This window comes from Phocoena sinus, chromosome 2, assembly GCF_008692025.1.
Source record: "Phocoena sinus isolate mPhoSin1 chromosome 2, mPhoSin1.pri, whole genome shotgun sequence".
In the NCBI taxonomy this organism is placed as follows: domain Eukaryota; kingdom Metazoa; phylum Chordata; class Mammalia; order Artiodactyla; family Phocoenidae; genus Phocoena; species Phocoena sinus.
In genome coordinates this window covers 75,911,149-75,933,557 of record NC_045764.1, presented here as the reverse complement: position 1 = coordinate 75,933,557, position 22,409 = coordinate 75,911,149, and the positions used below count along the sequence as shown (strand labels likewise).

General features: G+C 36.4%; 1 protein-coding gene across 11 annotated transcripts in view; it reads right to left on the bottom strand.

The window, feature by feature from the left end:
* SLTM (SAFB like transcription modulator) overlaps nucleotides 1-22,183 on the bottom strand; it is a 44,406-nt gene extending 22,223 nt beyond the window's left edge. For 3 of the 11 annotated variants that reach the window (XM_032624015.1, XM_032624017.1, XM_032624019.1), the window contains exons 1-5: nucleotides 21,823-22,064; nucleotides 20,778-20,865; nucleotides 10,080-10,165; nucleotides 7,235-7,432; nucleotides 6,287-6,334 (exon numbers count right to left, since the gene is read on the bottom strand). In XM_032624015.1, coding sequence (XP_032479906.1) covers nucleotides 6,287-6,334; nucleotides 7,235-7,432; nucleotides 10,080-10,165; nucleotides 20,778-20,865; nucleotides 21,823-21,984 — 582 coding nt within the window. In that variant the 5' untranslated portion in view covers nucleotides 21,985-22,064. Of the gene's footprint in view, nucleotides 1-6,286; nucleotides 6,335-7,234; nucleotides 7,433-10,079; nucleotides 10,166-20,777; nucleotides 20,866-21,822 lie in introns of all 11 variants that reach the window. The other 8 variants (XM_032624016.1, XM_032624018.1, XM_032624020.1 and 5 more) reach the window with 6 other exon arrangements.
* Nucleotides 22,184-22,409: the final 226 nt, after the last annotated feature.

The following is a 22,409-nucleotide window of genomic DNA, read 5'->3' as shown; positions in this document are numbered from 1 at the left end:
AGCAGGGAAATTAGACTGAAGGCAAAACTGAACTGTAAACAAAATTTTAAATGCCGCATTAATCTTATAACACAATTTTAGATTCATATAAAAGCATGCATTCCTTAAAAATGTCAAATATTTTACCATATGCTCAAAATTAACATTTGGGTAACACACATATTTCTGAGAAGTCATTTTTAAAATAATTTTTCAACTTTAAGTTAACACATAAGTGCCCCAATTAGGGAATGACCAATTGTACTGCAAACTAAAGTAACATGAAGGAAACTGAAAACACTAAAACAATTATGCCATAAGCTTAGGAAGTAAAATAGTCCAGAACAAGTAGATTACTGACTGACAGCAATATGAATCCTATTATTATATAAGTCCATTATACTGTGCTCTAATAAGCTCCTAATTGTTATGCTGGAATTTAGTTTTAATCATTACATTTCTAATGTGCAACATCCGGAAAGGAAAGAAAAATGCTTTAGCTTGGGTGGAGTGGTAGGCAGTGGCAGCAAAGGAAGGATGAGTTATGCTGGAATTACTGATAAGTCTTTTTCTCCCAAACTCTTTTAGTCATTTATCTCAGAGGGATAAATAAACTGGAATATCTCAACTTTTACTTAAAAGCAGAATAAAGTAACTTAAAGAATGCAACTTGCCTCTCCTTTATCTACCTGTGATACAACAGCACACCACTTCCAAGATATTGTTTTAGAGATGCAATATTGATATGTTCAAGAAAAAAAAATGGCCAAAGTATTTGCCATTTTAAAAAAAGTAAAATTTTTAAAAATACTGTGATGTAAAAATCTTTCTGCCAATTAGAAATGTTATTTCTAGCTGCTAAAATAATTGGTAAGGTTTGCCTTACTTTGCTCAAGAGTTTTTAGGTATCTATCCTAATTACTCAACAGGTCTTCTGAAGGGTTTCACAACTTTAGTTTCTCAAAATAGTAGTAACACTAGCCTTATTACATATACTTAAATGTCCCTAGGAAAGGAGTCTGAGCCAACTTCCAGAAAACAAACTGATTACAATGGGAGTGAAGCACAAAAACAACTAGGGTTAGTAGAAAAGATGAGCCACACACTCGTGCATATTTGCGTTATTGTTCAGTATGTGCAGTAAACATAGCACTCACTACTAAGGTTAAACCATTCCTTACAATAAAGAAACAAACCAAGAAATACAAGAAAGACAGTGGAAATTTTTCCCTGTAAATGATATATAGGCACAGACGTGACATGTACCTTATTTGAAAATCATTTTCCTCCACTGAAAACAGATGTTTTTTCAGAATAAGGAATATGGTAAATAAGTAACCACAATGAAAAGCATCCTTTTAAATTAACTACTTTTTGTGCTAATCTTGAAAAAATGTATTTCACGTACGAAAATGAAAACAAATGTCTATAATGTTCATGCTGTTTATCTTTGTAATGGATCTACAACCCTTAAGTCAAATGTGAAAATTAATACAGAAAGCTTCTCTATTTTTATTTCATTCTAGGAGCAGCAATGACTCGTGAGAGATAAAGACAAGCCTAGGACTTGTTTTTCAGTTAACAGTGTTTACTATATACCCATTCTATTACCTTCCCCTAGGTTAATCTTGTGATACATGTACATATATGAACCAAGTAAGAAGACCTCTTCTGGAAGGCCTCCTTTCCCCTGACTTGTATATAAACACTGTATTCAGTCTGACTAATTTACAATAAACCTTCAAGATAACCCTAAACCTTCTACCTGCTATCTATCTGGCAATACGCTAAAGACTGTGGGAAATACAAAATACCTGGCACATAATAAGCACTTAACAAATATTTGTTGAATGAATTTACTGAATAAATGTAGTGTAAGACACTACTGTTTTTAGGTGGAGGGACTGAACTAACTGCAGCACTGTGTAAGTACAATGGAATTCAGAAAACAACAATTACGAGTGTGGAGTCATTTAGTTAAAAGAATACCAGACTAGGCACCATGAGACGTAGTTATTTATTCTGTCTTTACCACTAAAACAGTTTTACTCTGTGGTAGTGTCATCTACCTAGGTGAATTTTACCTATAAAACAGAGATAACATATGACCTAAATAGGATATATAGAATTAAATAAGATAAGGGGTGTAAAAAGTTCTCTGTCAACAGTAAAGCACTACATGAGAGAGAGCTTTATGGAAGAGACAGAGATAAGTCTGGCTTTGAGAGGTATGTAGACTTCGTATGACAAAAAAAGGGAAGGCCCTTCAAGTTAATGACACATTAGGGGCAAAGGCAAATGGAAAAAGGAATATACATGATGCAATCATAGAAGATTGACAAGATTGACACTAGAGGAAATTTTTAAGAATTAAAGCATTACCAAATACAAACATTTTGGAGAAAATTTTCCAAACAATTCTCAAGTAACTGATACCTTCAAGCAAGTAAAACAATACTACAAGTAACCACTAACTACACATGCACTATGTGCCAGGGTATATGATTGATCTTCACATCACTCTAGCAGGTAGGACTTACAATGTTCATTTTACAGACATAGAAATTGACTAAGAAAACATGCCCAAACTCACAATATTATAAGTAACTAACAGAATGCAAACCAAATTCTACCTGGTATGACAAACTGCTTAGAGGCTAACACCTGAGAGCTAAAGATTTAAGCTTCAAGTCAAAGCCTGAAGACTGGCTTTAAATAAATATATCGCTATACAAAGGCACTGCCTATTTACTTATATTTTTAAAAACAAGTGATAAAAGGATAAATCCTGAATTTTAGAAAGTTCACCAATAAGGGGACGGGTGAAGGGGACTTTTTGGAATATATTCTGTCTTTTAGATTTGACTTTGGAACCATGTAAATATTTTAAATAATTATAAAATTAAATTTAGAATTATAACTTTTTATTTTGAAATAACTATAGACTCACAAGAAGTTACAGATTAAATTTTTTAAAAAACAATACTTAAACATTGAAAATAAAATGAAACAAGTCAACCTAAATATGTATTAGTTGGTGATCATACAGAAGACTAGTCTAAAACACAGTGATTTGTTTGTTCCTAGAGGGGTACATCCTTAGGAGAGACAACTGGGGAGAAAAACCTTAAATTATTTTCAGAAATCACACTGGTGGCGGTGTTGGTATTATCATTCTAGGACTATTGTATATACACTGTGAGATAAAGAAAATAATTAACTTAGAAGTATCCTTATGAACTCAAAATCTATTTTATCTTAGAAGTAAAAACCAACAAAAACAAGCAAACAAAAAACACATTCTCTAGCACTGTACATTGAAAAGGCCTAGAAAACATGAATAACCCAATGGCAATGAATACCCCTACCATGGAGATTATTGTCTTGAAATACTATTTACCACTAAAAGGAAAAAATGGCTAATTACAGGTCTGGAGCAGGAAATGGAACATCTTTACCAGAAAGCACAGAAGCAAAGACTACTAGGATCATGTTGAAAGGACTCAAAAGCCAACTTGAAGAGGTTCTCACTGGCTACAGATGGGACAATTTGAGCATTAATAAGGATAATAACTACAATGGACTGAAATACATTAAAAATATTTAAGTCCATGAGTTCAAAATGAAACTCTGGGAGAAAAAGAAAAAAAAAAAAAGAACCTCATTAGTCACTATTGGAGATGCTCATGAACCAGCTCATTATTTTGAAAATCGGTAAATAAAAGAAAAATAATCAAACATATATCCCGCCTTTCTTTGTAAATGGTACCACGGGGTAACCAAATAGCAGGTGAGAAGTTTCTCTTTCCAAGGAACATTCCAGCTAACAAATAAAGAAAAAAATGACAGAATTAGAATATCACCACTTTGATCTCCCTAAATAACCAGTGCAGTATGGATCATCAATGATTGGTACCATCACCAAGAAGATACAGTCAAACATTATGTGTATCCAAATAGAAGAATACAACACTACCTGGAAATTAGCTGTATGTCTTGCGGGGATGGAGATGGGGGTGCAGGAATCAGATAGTAAACCTCTGGATCCTATAACCAACTTACCAACTTACAGGAAATACAGTAAACAGAGTTGAACGAATCCATAGGAATGTAATCAGCAAAATATAGACTTTGGAAGCTCTATGACTTGTCAAACTATGCTAGATGCTCTTTTTGTAAATATTTTTATTGAACCAGCCATCTCCATTCATTTACCTAATGTCTGTGGCTGCTTTCACACTACAATGGCAGAGTTGGATAGCTGTGACAGACCATATGGCCCACAACGGCTAATGGCCTTTTCTACCTGGCCTTTTAAGAAAAACTTTGCCAACTCTTGTTCTATAGGATAAACAACTCAATTTCTTTAACAAATAAGATAGTAGGGGAAAAAAGATGGAGAGAAAACCTAGAGATTAAAAGAGGCCTAAAAGACATTTCAATCGATCACAATGTCTCAATCTTATCTGTATCTGGATTCAAATAAAACCTGTTTTTTAAAAAAATTTTGGACAACTGAGTAATTGAAGATATTAAAAATCGTGTTTTAGGAGTAATAATGTAAAAAATAAAAGAGTTCTGAAATTTTTACATACTGAAATTTTTAAAGTGAAATACGATGTCTGGAATTTGTTTCAAAATAATCCAGAAAAGCGGAAGTGAACAGAGGTATAGATGAAATAATACTGCCCATGAATTGATAACAGCAGAAGCTGTGTGATGAGTACACTCTATGCAGTATTCCTTAACACACGTAGTAAGACAATACATTCATTAGTCATGTTTAGAAGCAGCAGATCATGATGGAACTCAGATACATTCATATATATTTCTAGATATTCCACTATACATCATTTAGGAAGAGGAAAAAGGTCATTTTACTTAAAACTTCTCTGAAGATGTAACCTTCCTTTTGATATGATAAAGCAAAACTTGCCCCTTGATGAGAAGTGTATGTGTTATTTCATTCTCAGGATGGAATGGGAGCAAGGCCAAATCTAGCCCATAAAAATTTGCAAAAATTAGAAAAAGGCACTCATTCCTTAAGATACTTCTATCTGTTAAATTTCTACAATAAACATATAATCTATTATGAGAATGGGGACCCTTAGATGTGATGCTTTCACATACTCACAACCTGTGCAACTGTAAGAGAGGCCCTTGATGAAAATTAAAAAACTCATTGCCAGAGAATATGAAGAGTTCAACTTTACCTTTTTGCAAATTAGTAATCTATAAAAGGTACTCCTCCCATGTGGGAGTTGATCTTCCTCATCTACTTTCCATCATTCAGAAATGAATGCACCTGAGGATAGTATGGGGGACAAGTCTACAGACTTTCGGAGTCCTAATATTTCCTTCCTGAATATTCCAAATTACCAAAAACATTTCTCCCAGGAATGCAATTTCTCCCCATTGCAATAAACACAGAGAGCCAATGTATAGCCTCACCAGCATTTCAAAGGCAAGAGAGCTGCAGGAAAGAAGGCATGACCAGAGGCAATCAGCTAAGCAGTCTGTGAATATACGCCCCATTATACACTCTTCCAGTAAATATTAGAATGAGGAAAAAACACAGCTGGATCACTATTTTTTCTAAATCTCGTAAACAGAGGGAATCCCTATCTCTATTTGAAAGTATACTATTTAAAGAGGGTACATGAACAAGGCATTCTTGAGTACAGATATGAGAAAAAGACAAAGGATAATTTTTTAGTAGAGAAATTGAGCTATAAATGTGTTTATAGCATCTGTACGTCATACTTTAAAGTGTACACTATGCGTATCACATATACCAAAAACAAAATCTAATACAGAATAGAAGAGTTGTCATTTTCTACACACACATACATACATACATACCCCAAGTAAATTAATTGAACAGAGATTTTTATCATTTTTATACTATGCCCATCCTAGGAGTGTTAAATTAACAAAATTCTAAAGCTTTGAAAAGGATATTAGTACTTTTAAATGATTTATTTTATACCAAAGTGACCAAAAAAAATCAAGGAGTGTGAAGGCTTCCCAAAAGACTGGTAACTAGTCATGTTTTATACAAAGGATAGACTGTTTTTATTTTTATTTTGAAAATGGTAGGAACGTTGTTGTAAAAACTTCCAATTACCTCTATGGCAACAGAAATTTCAGCTGCCACTTTAAAGTATTTTGTATATACCACATAAGTAACTCAGTATTAAATTTAAGGCAATTTTATGAATTAAAGAATTATGAAGTCAAAATAAGATTCCTTTTCCAAGCCCTTCCACCCACAATATCAAATTCATAGGACTAAATGTAAACTTACTTGGGCTGTTAGAAAGGTATCATCTTCACCTTCTTGAGCTTCAATTTCCTAAGTAAAAGGGTATACAATAGCTTTGCTTTACAAAATATCTGGGTAACATGAGAATGCTTTTATGCTATACCCGATTATCACTTGCCTCATGTTCTGTGCAGGGTCTATGGATACCATGGGTCCTAAGTCAATGCTTAATAATTCAGGCTATATTTTTTATGCCAACAGAAATGCTTAGTCACATTGATAAAAGAATTAGAAAAATGTCCTTCATGAGCCCTTCATTTATTAGGCTAGGTAGAACAAAGTGTTCTAAGTATGAATACTGACCCCCTAATCCCTTGATTTTCTTAAGATGTACTAACACACTTCAAAGCAGGACAAATGATCTATTTCATTCAAAGAAAAGATTTAAAAATTATATGCTTTTAAGTTAAAACTTCATAAGTAATTTCCCCACCCTTGATAACAACCAAATAAATGCAAACTAGTCTTTTATATCTTCTAAAGTAGTAAAAACAAAACAAACCAAAACTACCACCTAATAATGTTAGCAAGGTCAGAGTTAGATTGGTACACTCATTCATAGCAGGGTAGTAAACAACTTAAATATCCCAAATTAAAGGAGTAGCTATTAGACACATAGAAAACAGTCTAATAAACTGTGGTGTAACACAAGAATTATGAAGTCATTATGATATGCTATGTGAAAATATTATATAGAATAGCAACTTATAGCATGATAACTACTAGGTAAAAATATATACATATGTGGAAGATAATAAGCAAAAATAAAAGGGTCATCTTAGATGGTAGGAGTCTGAGCGATTTATAAATAACTTTAAAAATATATTTTTTTAAAGTTCTGTGACTTTCACATTGAACTAGAAAAATACGTTTTTATTATTTAGTACTTAATTTAACTGTGTCACGTTTTAAAAAAAACTGGCTAAAGACCTGACTTTCGATGTCCTCTTTTTCTATATCTTCTATTGCTTCTGCCTCTATTAATTCATGAGCTCTCTTGTTCTCTTCTGCAGAAAGTAACTCCTTGGAATGCACATTTTCTTCTTCATTTTCACCAAATTCTTCAGAGTCCTTTAGTTCGTCATTTCCGTCTTGTTCATGTGCCTCTTGATGCTCCAATTCACAGTCCTTTTAATGGTAAGAAAATTTGGTACAACTCGAGGCAAAGTACTATAGGCTGTCCACCAAACCTTTTTGGTAATTTACATCTCTAAATGTTTTCACTTTTATCATATTTTGACATTATTCCCAAAGTCAAAGTTCAATCATTTTATAGGACACACTAACTGTGTCTTTAAAAATAGAGGGGGTCTAAAACCAAGGTCATTAAACTACGCATCTGAGTTCCCAAATCTCTTACACTGAAATACATACACACTAACTGGATTGCTCTCAAGTTCCAGTTGTTTAATATTTACCAAATCACATATTTGTATGAGCCATCCTTCAAGACACGGCTTCAAAGAAATGACTTCTTTTCTCCACATGTCAGTTTGATTTAACTTCAAAGACCACGGAAATCTTACATACGATAATATAAAGTTTATTTCCAATTAATAATAAGGAATCCCAACTGTTACACCAATGTCTGTTCTTAGAAAATATGCAAATAATTAATCTAAATGTATTAGCTTTGAAATCTACCACTATGCCACAAAGCCGATTAAGCAGGGGAACATAGGTTGGGATTGCCTCTGTGAAAGAATATCTGTTTGCCCTTCAAAGTTTAAGGATACAAGGGTACCTCAGTAGAAACCAAGAAAAGCAGCAATATGCCTAGTTCCCTCTTTGATTAACTGCAGAGAAAGGGTTGAAAGCAATGAACATCCCTTCCTCCTTTCCTATTCTCATGGTACATCTAGCAGATTTAACAAAAAGTTTCTGAGTTAAAAGGGGAAAAGTGCAGGGGTATAACTATTAATCATTCATAGCTGAACTGCAATGAGTGAATAGAAATTTCTGGTGGGCACCAAGAAGAAATACGATTGTTTTGGAATACTGAGTGCTTGGGGAGCAGGGCGTCTCTGGGACAGAGGTTTAACCAGCTTCACTACCTATGGGTGGAGGAACATAGGGGATTGAAAATGGAGTAGGTGGTTGGTTATATGATGGTGGAAGAATAGGTGCAAAACAAAAGAAAATCACAAGGGAAGTCACTGAGGGTACTTCATCTACTCTGAAGTGCCAACTTTGACCATTCTCCTCACCTATAAGTAGAAGTAATTCCTATAGTATTCATGTATCTAAGCAATAGGTGATATTTACCCACCACTACTGTATAAATTCCAAAATTGCCAACTCTGAGAAACAGGGAAAGCATATTCACTTAATTTCTATCAAATTCATCACATACGCGGATACTTCCAAAGGGAAAAAGAAATATAAAGAGAGTGAAGATATATTTAAATAGTATTTTTTTAAAAGCTCTTTTGTTCTTCTAGACATTATGAGACCAGGTTCATTTAATAATTACACAAAGGCATCCTCTGCAGTACATATAAGAGACAGCAATATTACATCTCGTAATGTTTCAAACAACTGAAACATTTTTATGAACTGAAGAGCTGAAAGGAAGTTAGAAATGTGAAAACTAAAAGGGTTTTTACTAAGTCACAATGCTTTTCCAGCTTATGGGTAATTTTGGCTTAATCATGCACTCACTAGTGAAGATAACTAGAGAAAATAAGAGCAAAGGAACAAACCTAATGGAAGATATACCACAAGGATAAAAGAACACAAAGACTGAAGAGTTCTTAAATGCTCAAACGAAAGCTGGTTACAGACATGCAATCATCAATTTTAATGGATCCCTGAGCAAACATTTCCTAAACTATCTGACTGCAGGGCTAACTCCTCAACCAAACATCTCTTTCTCTCTGTGCCTGCCCTCAAAGTGCAAGATACAAAGCGTTGAGATGCATGGTGCTGTGTGGCTTGTGTGTGTATAACGTAGGGAGGGTAGAGAGCTAGACCATAGGAGAGATGGGTGGGTGAATGGACATGAGCTGGCTTCATGGTGGAGCACACAGACATCTCAAGATGTTATGGCAATATGGCCTAACTGTACACAGAAGATGGAAATACATGGGGTGTAAATGTACATAATTTAAGAGGAACTATGCTCATTAAATAACTCCTGCAAATGCCACACTACCTAAGATCTAATGATCAGTAAATAGCAGATCACACTTCATTAAAATGAAAACAAACAAACAAAAATCTAACTATGATTAAAAATAACAGTAATATAGAACTGCCACAACCTCAATTAAAATTAAAATACTTCATATTTCTGGGTGGTCAGTTTTAAAGTACATTCTTTTTTAGCCAATAAAGACCTGGCTTATCTTTAAAGGGCAAAACAAATTTCTTAATCTGATCTTCACCAAGTAGCAACACATCAGCAACTCTCTCCATTTTAGGGACTACATTTTTCTAAGTTCTGTTTGTTATATACGAAAGCTAATGCGATGGGCAGTACCTTGTCCAGGAACTAAGATAACAATTGTCCTGTAGCTGTTCCTCTGGCCCCTATGTCTCAGATTTCTACTTAAAGGCTCGGACAAACATTTTTTGCTTTGTCTCATTTAACTAAAGATAAAGTTATTTATTATATTTCTCAACTATGAGAATTAATAAGATTGACAATATTACATAAGTCTGTATCATTATTTTACCTATTTCAGTGTCTATTGTTCAAGTAAAATGCATGAATTCATCATGCAAAATGCTAGGCTCAAAATAAACATCTTAACCTGTGTAATTAACACTTTACCTTGACAAAAGCATCATCTTCCACAGAAGCATCTCCACTCAACTCATCTGCTTCCTGTTTTTTACCTGCGAAAGAAGGAAAATGGGCTAACAACCAATATTTTATTACTTTAAAAGCAAAGAACATTCAGAGAAGTTTACCCCGAGGTACCACTCTCCACTCCCAAATCATCTGACAAAGCTAATGCCAACTGCTTATAAACCACCTGGCCACAGCTGTCCCAAACAAAAAAAAAGCTTTATTAACAATGTCATGCTGTTTCATTTCACTAAAATAAACTGTACAATTAATCCTACATATGAACCCATCATCTTAACCGACTTGACATATGAGGTACATTTTTTACACCACTCAAATTCTCTACCTCCAATTCTCCCGGAAGTAGCAGCACCTTTCAACAGTTCTCTCCTAATTGTATACATAACCAGACATCTGATAGCTAAATTCAAGACTCATATTCCCCATAAAGCCTTCCCTAAGTTCTCCTTGTCAACAAGCTTTCTCTAAAATAAAATTCTCACACTTGACACCTCACAATCCATCAGCTGATTAGATATTGCCTTGTACTCTCAAGTACATCTTGCTTCACCACTTAAAAAAATACCTTAAGTACAGTGACTGCTTTTATGCTTATTTTGTGTCTCTCCAAAGGCCTAAATATAAATAGCGCTGGGTGCTTAACATAATGACTGATTTAACTGATTTAAGGCAAGTAGAAATTACTTCAGACCAAAAACTGTTAAGAGCTTCTAGATAGACTACAGGCCTCCCTGACCCAACCCTCATCTTCAAAACTTTGCAAATTGGTGGTTGGAATTTTAAATATGTTTTAAAACCACATCAGAAAAAAAAGTTTTCCACAGAGCCAAAGCTAAAAGTTTGTGTTTTCAAGCTAGCCCACAAAAATCTACTAATTAAATAACCCATAATGTATCAGAAATGCTGTAAAAAAAAAAAAAAAAAAAAATCACAGCTGCTAAAATTTTACTATTAAATTTTAAAATTTTTATTGATTTTGAGATGTTAATGATTCTTTCCTGAGGCTAACTAATCAACCTTTCCTTTGCGTAAAACAGGAGTTGCCATGTCTCAAGCTTCCATGACCCCCAGAGTAGAGGGTTTAGTTGTGAGGTAACTGTAAGAAAAAAGTTAGGATGCCTCCCTTTCCCATGTCTCCTCACCAGCTCCTATCTTCCATCTACTCCCAATTTGAAATCCTTTCCATGAATGAGAGATAAAAAGTGAAACAAGGGCTTCCCTGGTGGCGGAGTGGTTGAGAGTCCGCCTGCCAATGCAGGGGACACGGGTTCATGCCCCAGTCCGGGAAGATCCCACATGCCGCGGAGCGGCTGGGCCCGTGAGCCATGGCCACTGAGCCTGCGCGTCCGGAGCCTGTGCTCCGCAACAGGAGAGGCCACAGCAGTGAGAGGCCCGCATACAGCAAAAAAAAAAAAAAAAAAAAAAAAGTGAAACAAGATACTGGTCCTTTCCAAATATGTGAAAAGATTAAGAGTAAAGAGTTTTCTTTTATCCACTGAGGTAAAAGAGGTCTTCATGTCCCTGAGGGCTTGTGTGAATCAAAAGAGAAACAAAATGTTGAGCTTAGTGGTATTTATATTTTAGAGAAAATACAAATTAGAAGTTACTATAAGGGCAACAAGAGAGCTGTTCCTTCCTTACAAAAGAAAACAGTATATCAGGTGAGAAAGAGCTCACTAAATTGTTTTATCACGTTTAGAGACAGTTCCATAATACAAAAACTTTAAAGATGCTACCTTTGAGAAGAAATAAGCTTTTTAAAACTATAGGATTGGGACTTCCTAGTGGTCCAGTGGTAAAGAATCTGCCTTCTAATGCAAGAGACGAGGGTTTGATCCCTGGTCAGGGAAGTAAGACCCCACACGCCACGGGGCAACTAAGCCCACATGCCACAACTACTGAGCTGGCGCGCCACAGCTACTGAGCTGGCACACCTCAACTAGAGCCCACGTGTCACAAACTACAGAGCCCATGCACCACAACTACAGACCCCATGGCCCTGAAGCCCGTGCACCACAACGAAGAGCCACAGGGCTCAACGAAGATCCCGCGTGCCGCAACTAAGACCCAATGCAGCCAAAAATAAATTAAATAAATAAATAAAATAAAACTATAGGATTCCACCCCCCAACACACACACCACCAAATAACTTATAGAGTTTTTGGGTGAACTTCAGATCATTTGCAAATATTATTTACTCTTTACAAATATAAAATGATTTACAATTTGCAAAGCGCTTTATTTTTTTTTAATTTATTTTATTTTTGGCTGCCTTGGGTCTTCATTGCTGTGCACGGGCTTTCTCTAGTTGTGGCGAGTGAGGGCTACTCTTCGTTGCAGTGTGCAGGCTTCTCACTGCGGTGGCTTCTCTTGTTGCGGAGCGCGGGCTCTAGGTGTGCAGGCTCAGCAGTTGTGGCTCACGTGCCTAACTGCTCTGCAGTATGGGGGAATCTTCCCAGACCAGGGCTCGAACCCATGTCCCCTGCATTGGCAGGTGGATTCTTAACCACTGCGCCACCAGGGAAGTCCCGCAAAGCGCTTAGAAAAAAAAGGTCAACTGATTTTTCCTAGCACCCCATGGTACATAGAGCTGGTAATCACAATTTTACAAAAGAGAAAATGAACCCAAGGTTATACAGCTTGCCCAAAGCTAGTAAATGGCATTGTCAGAACTGGAAGCCAAGGCTTCTCTTTTCCAGTCTTAAATTCTTTCCACTTCATCTTACTATGACCTACTTAAAAGACATTATTCTAGTAAGCAGTGGTTAATTAACTCAATTTACAGATACCATCTTTGAAATGGCAGCCCTCATCATAATGACAAGCTACATATACTATGCACATTCCATGGTGAGTTTCACTTGCCTTAGTTTACTTAAAGGAAAACCAAATTACACTACATCAACCAAAACAACAACAGCAGTCACTACCACTGCTTAAGCAGCTTCCACAGTGCAGACACTAGGATAAATGCTTCATGTGCATTAATGCATTTATTTTATCCTCTTAACTAGCCCCATTTTACAAAACAGGAAACTAATGCTGAAAAGTTAATCAGATTACAAAGTTAGTAAGGGTAGCGCTTCAGTTTAATCCCAGGCTTATTCCCACTCCTCAAAAACCACAAAACCATTGATGTTCAAGGAGCTACAATGTGCCAGTTGTTAAAAATGTTATCTCTTTTAGCATGAACACAGGCTCCACAAGCCACATCCATAAAATTTTAAAATGTGAGAGTCACAGAAATTACGTAACTTGCCCCACGACAAACAGGCAACAAGAGGCAGAGGTACACAAAAAGGTCCAAGTTTGCTATCCCTTATTGTTTTTAACAGATGTATCACATGAAAGCACTGGACACAATGTGTCATAAGCTTGTAAGCATAAAAACCACAAGGAGGAGATTTTCAAACATACAGTGATGAAACTTTAATAATAACCTGATAGGTACATAATATTTAAGAAAACTGACATTTCACACACTAGTTTTTGACTCCTCTCATGATCTGTAACTCTGCACTTGTTTACACATGATGAATTAGAAACTATACTGTAATTTCTTCCTTTATGAAAAAAAGTATCACCCCTCCACCATACAAAAATAATTCACATCTTAAAAAGCTATGATGGTCATCATCCAGCCCAGAACCTAGTACAATGCTATATAATAAGCAGATACTCAAGCATTATATATATCCTGACTGATAATGGTGTAGGTTATAGGTTGGATGCTAGCAGTAAACAAGGTCTGGATTTCTATTCAGAATTTCTATCAGCCCTCACTGGGACGAAGGTGTAAGACGTGACATGCCAGTCAAACTAGCACCATGTGCAACCCCATCCTGTCAGTAAGGACTGTAAACTCCAACTTTAACGATGTTACAAAGTACATCGACAGATTCCTAACTTTTATGATGTCACAGGTAAGAAATAACTTAAAAGAAAAATCAAATCCCACTTAATTCAACAAGCACCACCAGCTTAGGCACATTTTTGTACAGTCAGTAATCGTTTATACCCCATATCCCATTTAAGCCTGTGCTATGAAAGCTCCTACAACAAACTAATAAATGAATCTTTTGTCCTTCAGGGAATCTGGCATATACCACAGAAATGGGAATTGGTCCAAAGCAAAGTAGCACCACCAGGATGAGGAAGCTAACTGAAAGTGCAATGTAGTCGGAAGCCTAACTTTAATGCTCTGAGGAACAAAACTAGAAAATAAACTGAGTAGTAAAGATAGTCTGAATAGCAAAATAAAAACTGGAAGCAAAATTACTTATCACATCTCAAACTATCATAGTAGTAACATATAGTTATTTTGAAATTTCACTGCAATGATTTTAGGGTCAAAAGTAAAATGGTAAAGTAAAAATGTATACACCAAAGGAAGACGACACTAGAATACCTCCTTAATTATGCAGCATTGTTTTTATGGGTCCACAAATCCTTAGTGAAACCACTGGGGTCAGACATGTTTCAGAACTGTCAGATTTTAAGAGAGTACAATAGTGTCTATACCATTTTTTAATTTAAACCTCCCAGTGGCTTCTGGAACAGTTTCTCTCAATCAATCACGGAAACATTTGTGCAATGAAATATATGAATATTAACATCAATTAGGATAAATCAAGACTATAAGTAGCCTCACTTTTGCCACCAAACTTAAGAAAAAACTTCATTTTCAGAATGTTTGTATTTCAGAATTAACAATAAAGAATTTTGGATGGCAATTTGGTTTTCTTCTTCAAAGGTAAACTGGTCCTTACAAGGTTTGGTAATTTTCCTTTTCAAGTTCAGAAATACCTCCAGAAACAAAATGAAACAAAAAATCCACTTAACAAGTAGATTTTAAAGTAATTTTGCTAAAAAAATTTTGTGGCTGAGTAACTTTTCCCCTAAACATTTACAGAAGCTATGAAACATAGAAAATGTTCAGTCATAAAATTTCTGTGGATAAGAGGGAGGAAGACTCAGAGACCAGGCCAAACTGAACAACACTGATGTTTCCAGCAACAACCTCTCCTCAACTGTATGAAATCTTAAAATAATCGCGTACTATGCCTTGTGTTAACCATTTGCATATGTGTTTTAGTCTCTCTTCTATTAAAATGGTATTTCACTAATGAAATCAGTTTTCTAAAAGGCTCTGTACACTGTCCTAAACATAGCAGTCATCCAATAGGTCATTTTATTATTTTTAAAAAATCTACCATAAAGATATTTCATACTCATTATAATAAAATAAATCTGGAACACACCAAATGTATATTTTTAAAAATCTCTTAACTGTGTCATCTAAAGACAACCAAACTGAACATCCACACACACTTGTGAGCATTTGCACAAGACTTTAAAAGGCAGCAAGAATGTAACTTGAGTTCTTAACGGATTACTTTTCTATCCTATCAATAAAAAGAAAATAGCACTGCTTAGCTCAGCATTATTGTGAGCATCAAATAAAGCAATGTGAAAGTGTTTTGAAAACTGTAACAGAGAACTAATTGCAAACTGACAGGCAGAAAGAGATGAATGAAAATGATGCTAAGTTTTAAGCAGTAATCTAGAGCAGCCAGTGGTTCTTAACCCTAGCTGCATGCGAATCACCTGGGGAACTTTTAGAAAATACTGATTCCTGGGCCCCCAACACAGTAACCAAAACCAACTCTCTGGGGGGCAGGAGCCTGGTATCTGTATTTTTAAAAACTCAAATGACTCTAATGTAGAGCAGACTGAGCATGACTGAAGAAGTTGGAGAAGAATATAAAAGGTTACCGTTTTCAGATTCTCCAGACTAGAAAAAATTTAAGTTCTACCTACCTTCAACAAAACACCTTGAGTGGGTATGAACCGGTATTAATTCTCGACAAGGTTAAAAAAAAAAAAAAAAAAAAAAAAAACCTTAAACATAAACCTCCTATGAGTACATGCACGTGTACATATATACCTTAGATCATGTTATCTGTGATAAAATCCAAGTGGTGGAATTGCGGGCAATTTTTACTTTTTTGTACTTTTCTGGATTATCTAATTTTTAAAATGAAAACATTTCACTTTTATAATCTGGAAAACAATTCTGTAAAGCCATAGTACAAACTACTATTCCAGGTTACCAGAACTGCCACATAAGGCTAACTTGGGCTGTGGAGTTTATGGTGTGAATGGTTAACTCCCAGAATTGCACCACACCGAGGCCCTTTTATTGTAATGTGTGAGAACTAACTTATAGTTGATTAAATAAATCAACAAATTTCAGCCTTAAACCCTAAGCCATTGTTCAGTCTCTTCATTAAAGTCATTTCTGATGCCACCAACTGATAATAATGACTGCTTTTTCCTCTAACTCCTGGACAATTCTCACTTTATTTTACATGAGTTCATGAAAGAGAAGAAAAAGTCTGAAGTCTTCTGTCCTTAATTCAAAATGCCTAGGGGATGAATGACATGGGAGAAAGACACTGTCATAAAGTACTAGAAAATTTTATCTATCTCCCCACCAGGATCCTTGACACACACCATATTTGACACAATAAAATAGCTGAAAAAAGTACAAAAGTGCTTTGATGATAAACATAATCCACCATATACAACTGCATAAGTCAAATGCAGGTTTTAATGGCCGAGGTAAAAGGGCCTGATTTTGTGAAATGAAAATGACATACACAACTTCTGAGGCTGGACAATATTCCAGCAAAAGTTATGAGGCTTTTCAACACAGCAACAACTTGGTGAGGGATAAAAGGCGAGTGCCATGATTCACATACTCTAAAAGTAAGTATATTTCACAATCAGTGTTTAAGGAGAAGCCACTAGTGCTGTTGAGAAAAGTACCTTAAAAAGAAAAACTGTTTGGAAAATAGTAAAGACTATTAATCTCTGATAGACTGCTGCCTACAAAGAAATATGCAATTAAAATAAGCAATAAAAGAAATATTTTTAAAAGCAGTTGTTAAGAAAGTCATCATATGGCCCTCAGTATTCATTCAACAAACCTGTTATGTGCCAAGCAATATGCTAGGCATTACAGAGATTAATGTAAATAAAAGACTATGTCCTCACCCCCACAAAGCTTCTAGCCCAGTGGGTACCCAAAAAAGATTTATGACAATTTTGTCCCCAAAATGTTTCTCAATGCCACAGTTCTGATTAAAGTTTCCTTAACATCCAAACATACAACAGTTTAAAAAAAAAGCAAGCATTACAGTGCACTATGATACTAAATTATATGAAATTCATTTTATGTGGTTGATTACTATATTCTTATTTGGCATACAAATTTTAGAAAGCTTTACACAGTAAACATGTAATTAATTATACTGAGTGTGGTACTTTCCACACATAATCAGGCATTATGTTTGGATAAATCTGCAACCCCAAAATATACTTGTTTCTATAGTGGGAACAAAACAGATTTTATATAGCAGTTTGAATCTTTTTTAAACCTGCAAGTACTGTAAGTGAGTTTCAATTCGGTAAGTAATGATTACATATACTTCTGAATATTGCACTGATTAACTACTTAAAGTAACTTTGGCTGAAGTTTAGAAGTGACTCGAAAGGTTGAATATCCAAAAGAATGATATGCTGTTTACAGGTGAACCGAAAGAAAGTTTACATCTATAATCTCTAAAAGAAGCTAATGAGGAGTTAGCTCTACCTGTTTAACCGCTTTCTTAACACACACCCAAATGATGACAGTAACTCTCACTGGTGAAGCGCTCTTCTAGGTTACTTATTAAAAATTTCATAGCAAAGAGAATGTGAAAAGACTCAGAAGTGAGAACCAATCTAAGCTTAAAATTTCACCCCACTACCTCTATGCAAATAGATTTTACAAATATGTTAACCATAAATATTAGGACCCGCTATAACATTATCAACATTTGTTATAAGTTTGTGACTTTGTGCTTGTAATAACAGCATTTTAAAAAATATTCTACAATATACTTAAGAATGCAGATTCCTTTTCCTCTAATCTGTCAAAACATAATCATTTTAACACAAAAAAATTGTTTGAGAAATAGTGACCCTGCACTTATAAGAGAACGAACTTAATATTTCACCTAAGTAACTTTTCAAGACCCATGAAGCTTCTCTTGCCTTATCATTCAACATCATTTAATTTTATTGCTACATTAAGCCACATCATCATAAGAATTATTTATTTTGCCTAACAAGCTATTAAATGTGGTGTCTTGCTGTTGTCTACATGACTGCCTCTAAGTAATCCCTTTCTTTATTCTTATCCTTTTCTAGTATTCCCAGCTAAAGATATCCATACTGACTGAGGACCTATGAGTTTTCCTGTTCCTTCCTTATACATCTATTTTAGCTAAAAAAAGAATTTTTCTTCTGGCTCCTAGCTACATATAATTATTAAATTTCAGAATTAAGAGACCCTTACAGATGGTCTAGTAAATTTTCCAATTTTATAAAAAGGAAGTATACCCATTGAAGGAAAAGTAGTATGACTGAGATGCAATTACTTTTAAGATAGATACTGCTAAGTGAAACAAGATGTGGCAAAAAGAACATCATATTACAATACTATTTAATTTCTTGAATCCTTAGTTTTAAAAATCTGTTAATTATTAATATTTTTAAAAGTTTCCCTATTCAAATTTGATGTCTAAAAATTATTTTTAAACTTAATTTAAAATTTAAAATAATCTTACTTATAAGCATCTTAATTGTAAATTAATTCAAACTAGGTTCTTAGTTTGGGATTTACATTATGTTCTTTCTCATTCACAGGATTTTCAGAACAATGATAAATGGAACTCAAGGAGACAAGAGCTATTTGTCACACGTGTCCCAGAATGAGTCTCATGAAGTACTCAGTTGTAGTGTGCTGCAGACACACAATTAATGTTACGACTCCTGACTAAATACTACAAGATACCTTAACATCAGAGTTATGGAAAAATTAAATTTCAAGTATCCTTATAATCCATATAAGAGGAAAAAATTAACATACTTTTATATATATATATATATACACACACATACATACATACACATATACATATGTATACTGAAAAACTTCTTAAAACGGTATATTGCTGAATTTATTGCTAAAGGTAGGATGAGTGAAGTTCCTAATGACTAAAAAAGAAAGGGATACACAGAGAAATTAAAAGTAGGTGAGAACGAATAAATCAAATGAGATTTACTTTACATGCTAAAATCAGTAATCAGCTTAAATATAAATTTGGGACCATGATTAATACATAACATCTATCAAACTACCACAATATGCTAAATAAATGACATGAATCAAAATCATTATAAGAAATCACAATAAGAAACATGGTTAATTCCTGATGTACTTATTTCTGAATTTTTTATGCTTCCTCATTTTGAAATTGCCTCTGAGTTTATCAGCAGAGGCTTCTCAACACAAGCTTCTCTAACACAGGGAAATGCATCTCTCAAAGTGATACACTGAGTTAAGAATTACATTAAAAGCCACAGATTTTCAAGATAACTTTGTTACTCCTCTAAACACCATTTCTACCTCTGCCATTCCCATCCCATCCAGAAAATGCTTCTTTGCCCTTTTCAATTTCCTTTGGCACAAATAGGGCGCTCTTGCAAACCTACAAAAACTCTCAGTGAGATGGCATTAGGATGTGCCTGGTCCCAATACTCATGCAGATTGCTTAAGATCAAACTTGACTATTTCCTTCTTTTCAAGGTTAATCCATTCAACCATTTTACTCTAGTTCCATCAATCTGGTCTACAGCAGAGAGTAGCATTTAGGATCACTTAAAGCAGTAAAGAGTGTTTGGTTTTTAAAATGCTGCAGCTGCATGGAACTTGTACGTAGGTACCAGGATCCAGATACCCACATCATGCCCACCCTCTGACATTGTCCTTATAGGACTGAGGGAGAAATCCGTAATTATTCAAGTAAGTATTTCACTTACCAGAACCTTTCAAATATATCTAAGTCCCATTTATATTGTTAAAATGTTAATTTAAAACAACCTTTACCTATTCATTAAATCACCATATCCTAGAAATATATTCTGGCCTACTTTAAAAGTTATAAAATTGAAATCATTAACATATCCCTATAACTTAAAACTTTTTATTTTTACGCTAACTAGTCATGGATTTTTTCCCTACCTTGTTAGTATGATTGGTAAAGGTCTTTTTGAATTTCACTGAAAATTAGAATGTTTAATGGCATAAATGCAAAATTAAGTTCACCAAATCAAACAAAATACTAAACACAAAGGTTATAAAATTTTAATATACTAGAGAAAACAGCAAGGAGCCAAGGTGAAAGATTTGGTAGGAATTCCATCAATACTCTGCCAATTGTGGGGCAAGGTAGACATGTATTAAACCGTATTTTATTCTTCAGGTCTTCACACTATGAAGGAAGAAATATTATGGAACTTGACTTTGTAATTTTTTCAGAAGCAAGAAAGAACTGGTCTCACTTTCAGGTCAGCTTCAGCCAAATCTTAAGGGCTACTGGTCACCCAAAGCCTGGCAACAGTAACTTTTCTTCCTTGACCCAACAAGGCAGAGTGCCAGAGGGAAATAGCAAAGAGTAGCACTATATAAACAGGGCAAGTGGCACAAGAGCAGAGGCAAGTTATATAACCAAAATATATTTTAAAATATGTTTATAACTCGTAACAACCTTTGCCTTTGGTTGGTTTCTTGTTTGGAGTATCAGTTGAAACAGTTAATTCAATATTATCTGGATCGCCTCCTTCCTCTTCAATAGCCTACATTAGAAAGAGAAGTTAATATGCTACACAGTCTATCTAAACTTATTTTAAAAAACGAAATGAAAAAAAAATTAGCAAACCTCAAGCCTCAAGACATTAGAATTGCCAGTCATTTCATAAACCAACCTCACAAAGGAGCAATTAGACTACACGAGTGAGAGAAACTTTCAGGAGGAAATATCATTAGGTATCAAAATCACATGGAGTTTTACATATTACCCAGTCGAGAAAATTAACTAACACATATTATCATACTGAACAAAAGTCTAAATATTCTCGATTGCAGCAAAGTTGCTAGCTACTAAAGTAAAGAACTAAAAGGAGCTTTCCTAATTTCTATAGTACAAACTTATTTCTCCTCTACTACAATTCCAACGCTCACTCAAACCAGAAAGATAATCAGGGAAGAAAAAGATTATTGCGCTAATGCAAAAACTGAAAACCCAGCGGAAAACAAACCCTTTCTCTTACCCACCCATCAACTCCCACTACCAATTACCCCCCAATATGGGGAGGAAACGGTTGGACACAATTAAATGGTAACTTCGCAGAAGTCACCAAAGTAACCAGTCCCTACGAGGCCAAGAAATGCACGCGCTCACCATCGCTAAAGGCTGGGGACCGAGCGCCTCCCGGGTCTCCACGATCGCCCTTGGGAGGCCGCGCCGGCCGGCCGCAGCCTGGCAGAGACGTCCCGGGGGAGGCAGGGGTACGCTGGGCTGCGGCGGCCGGTCCCGGGCGGCTCGCGGGCCCCTCGCAGGCCAGGCCCGGCGCGCGGGGGCGGGGGCGCCGCGAGAGGGTCCTCGCCCTCCCGCGCGCGCGGGCGCCGCCCGGGACCTCCCCACCTCGCCGCCCCGCGGGCCCCGGCGGCTGCGAGCGGACGGGGGCTGCGGCGGAAGTGGGGGCTCCGAGGCGCGGCCTAAGCTCGCCTTCCCGGACCTAGCCGGGCCTCACCTGCTTGAGTCGGGAAACGAGCACAGTCTTGACTCCGGTGATGTCCAGGTTCCGCCGTTTCAGCTCGGACTTGAGATCGATGACCCGCAGATCGGTGATCTTTTTACCTTCCGCCTGACCTGAGGCGGCCGAGGCTGCCACAGCACCGGTAGCGGCAGCCATCTTAGAAGAACAGCGCGCTGCCTAGGCAGCGAGTGATCTGCAGGGCGGCGGCAGCAGCTCCAACTTCAACTCAGGCCTCGCCGGCCGCCGGCGCCGCACAGCGCTGCGCACAATGAGCCACTAGCCCCGCCCCCTGTCCGCCACCCCGGCGCAACCTGCAGCCTCAACCAGCACCCGGATGAGGGGCGCGCGTGCGCACTGGCGGGAGGCGGGGGATGGCGCCCAGCGCGCGCTGCGGAGCCGGACGCTGCCACCTGGGCGGTGCGACCACCCCCCCCACCCCCCCGCCTTGCGTGGACTGGGAGGTCAGGCGCGTTCAACGGCACCAACGTCCGCCGTGCCGCGGTTCCCCACCGCTTCGTTAGCCATTTTCTGGAAGTGTCTCGAGTCTTGAGCAACAGCAGTGCGCTGGGCACTCTCGGCAT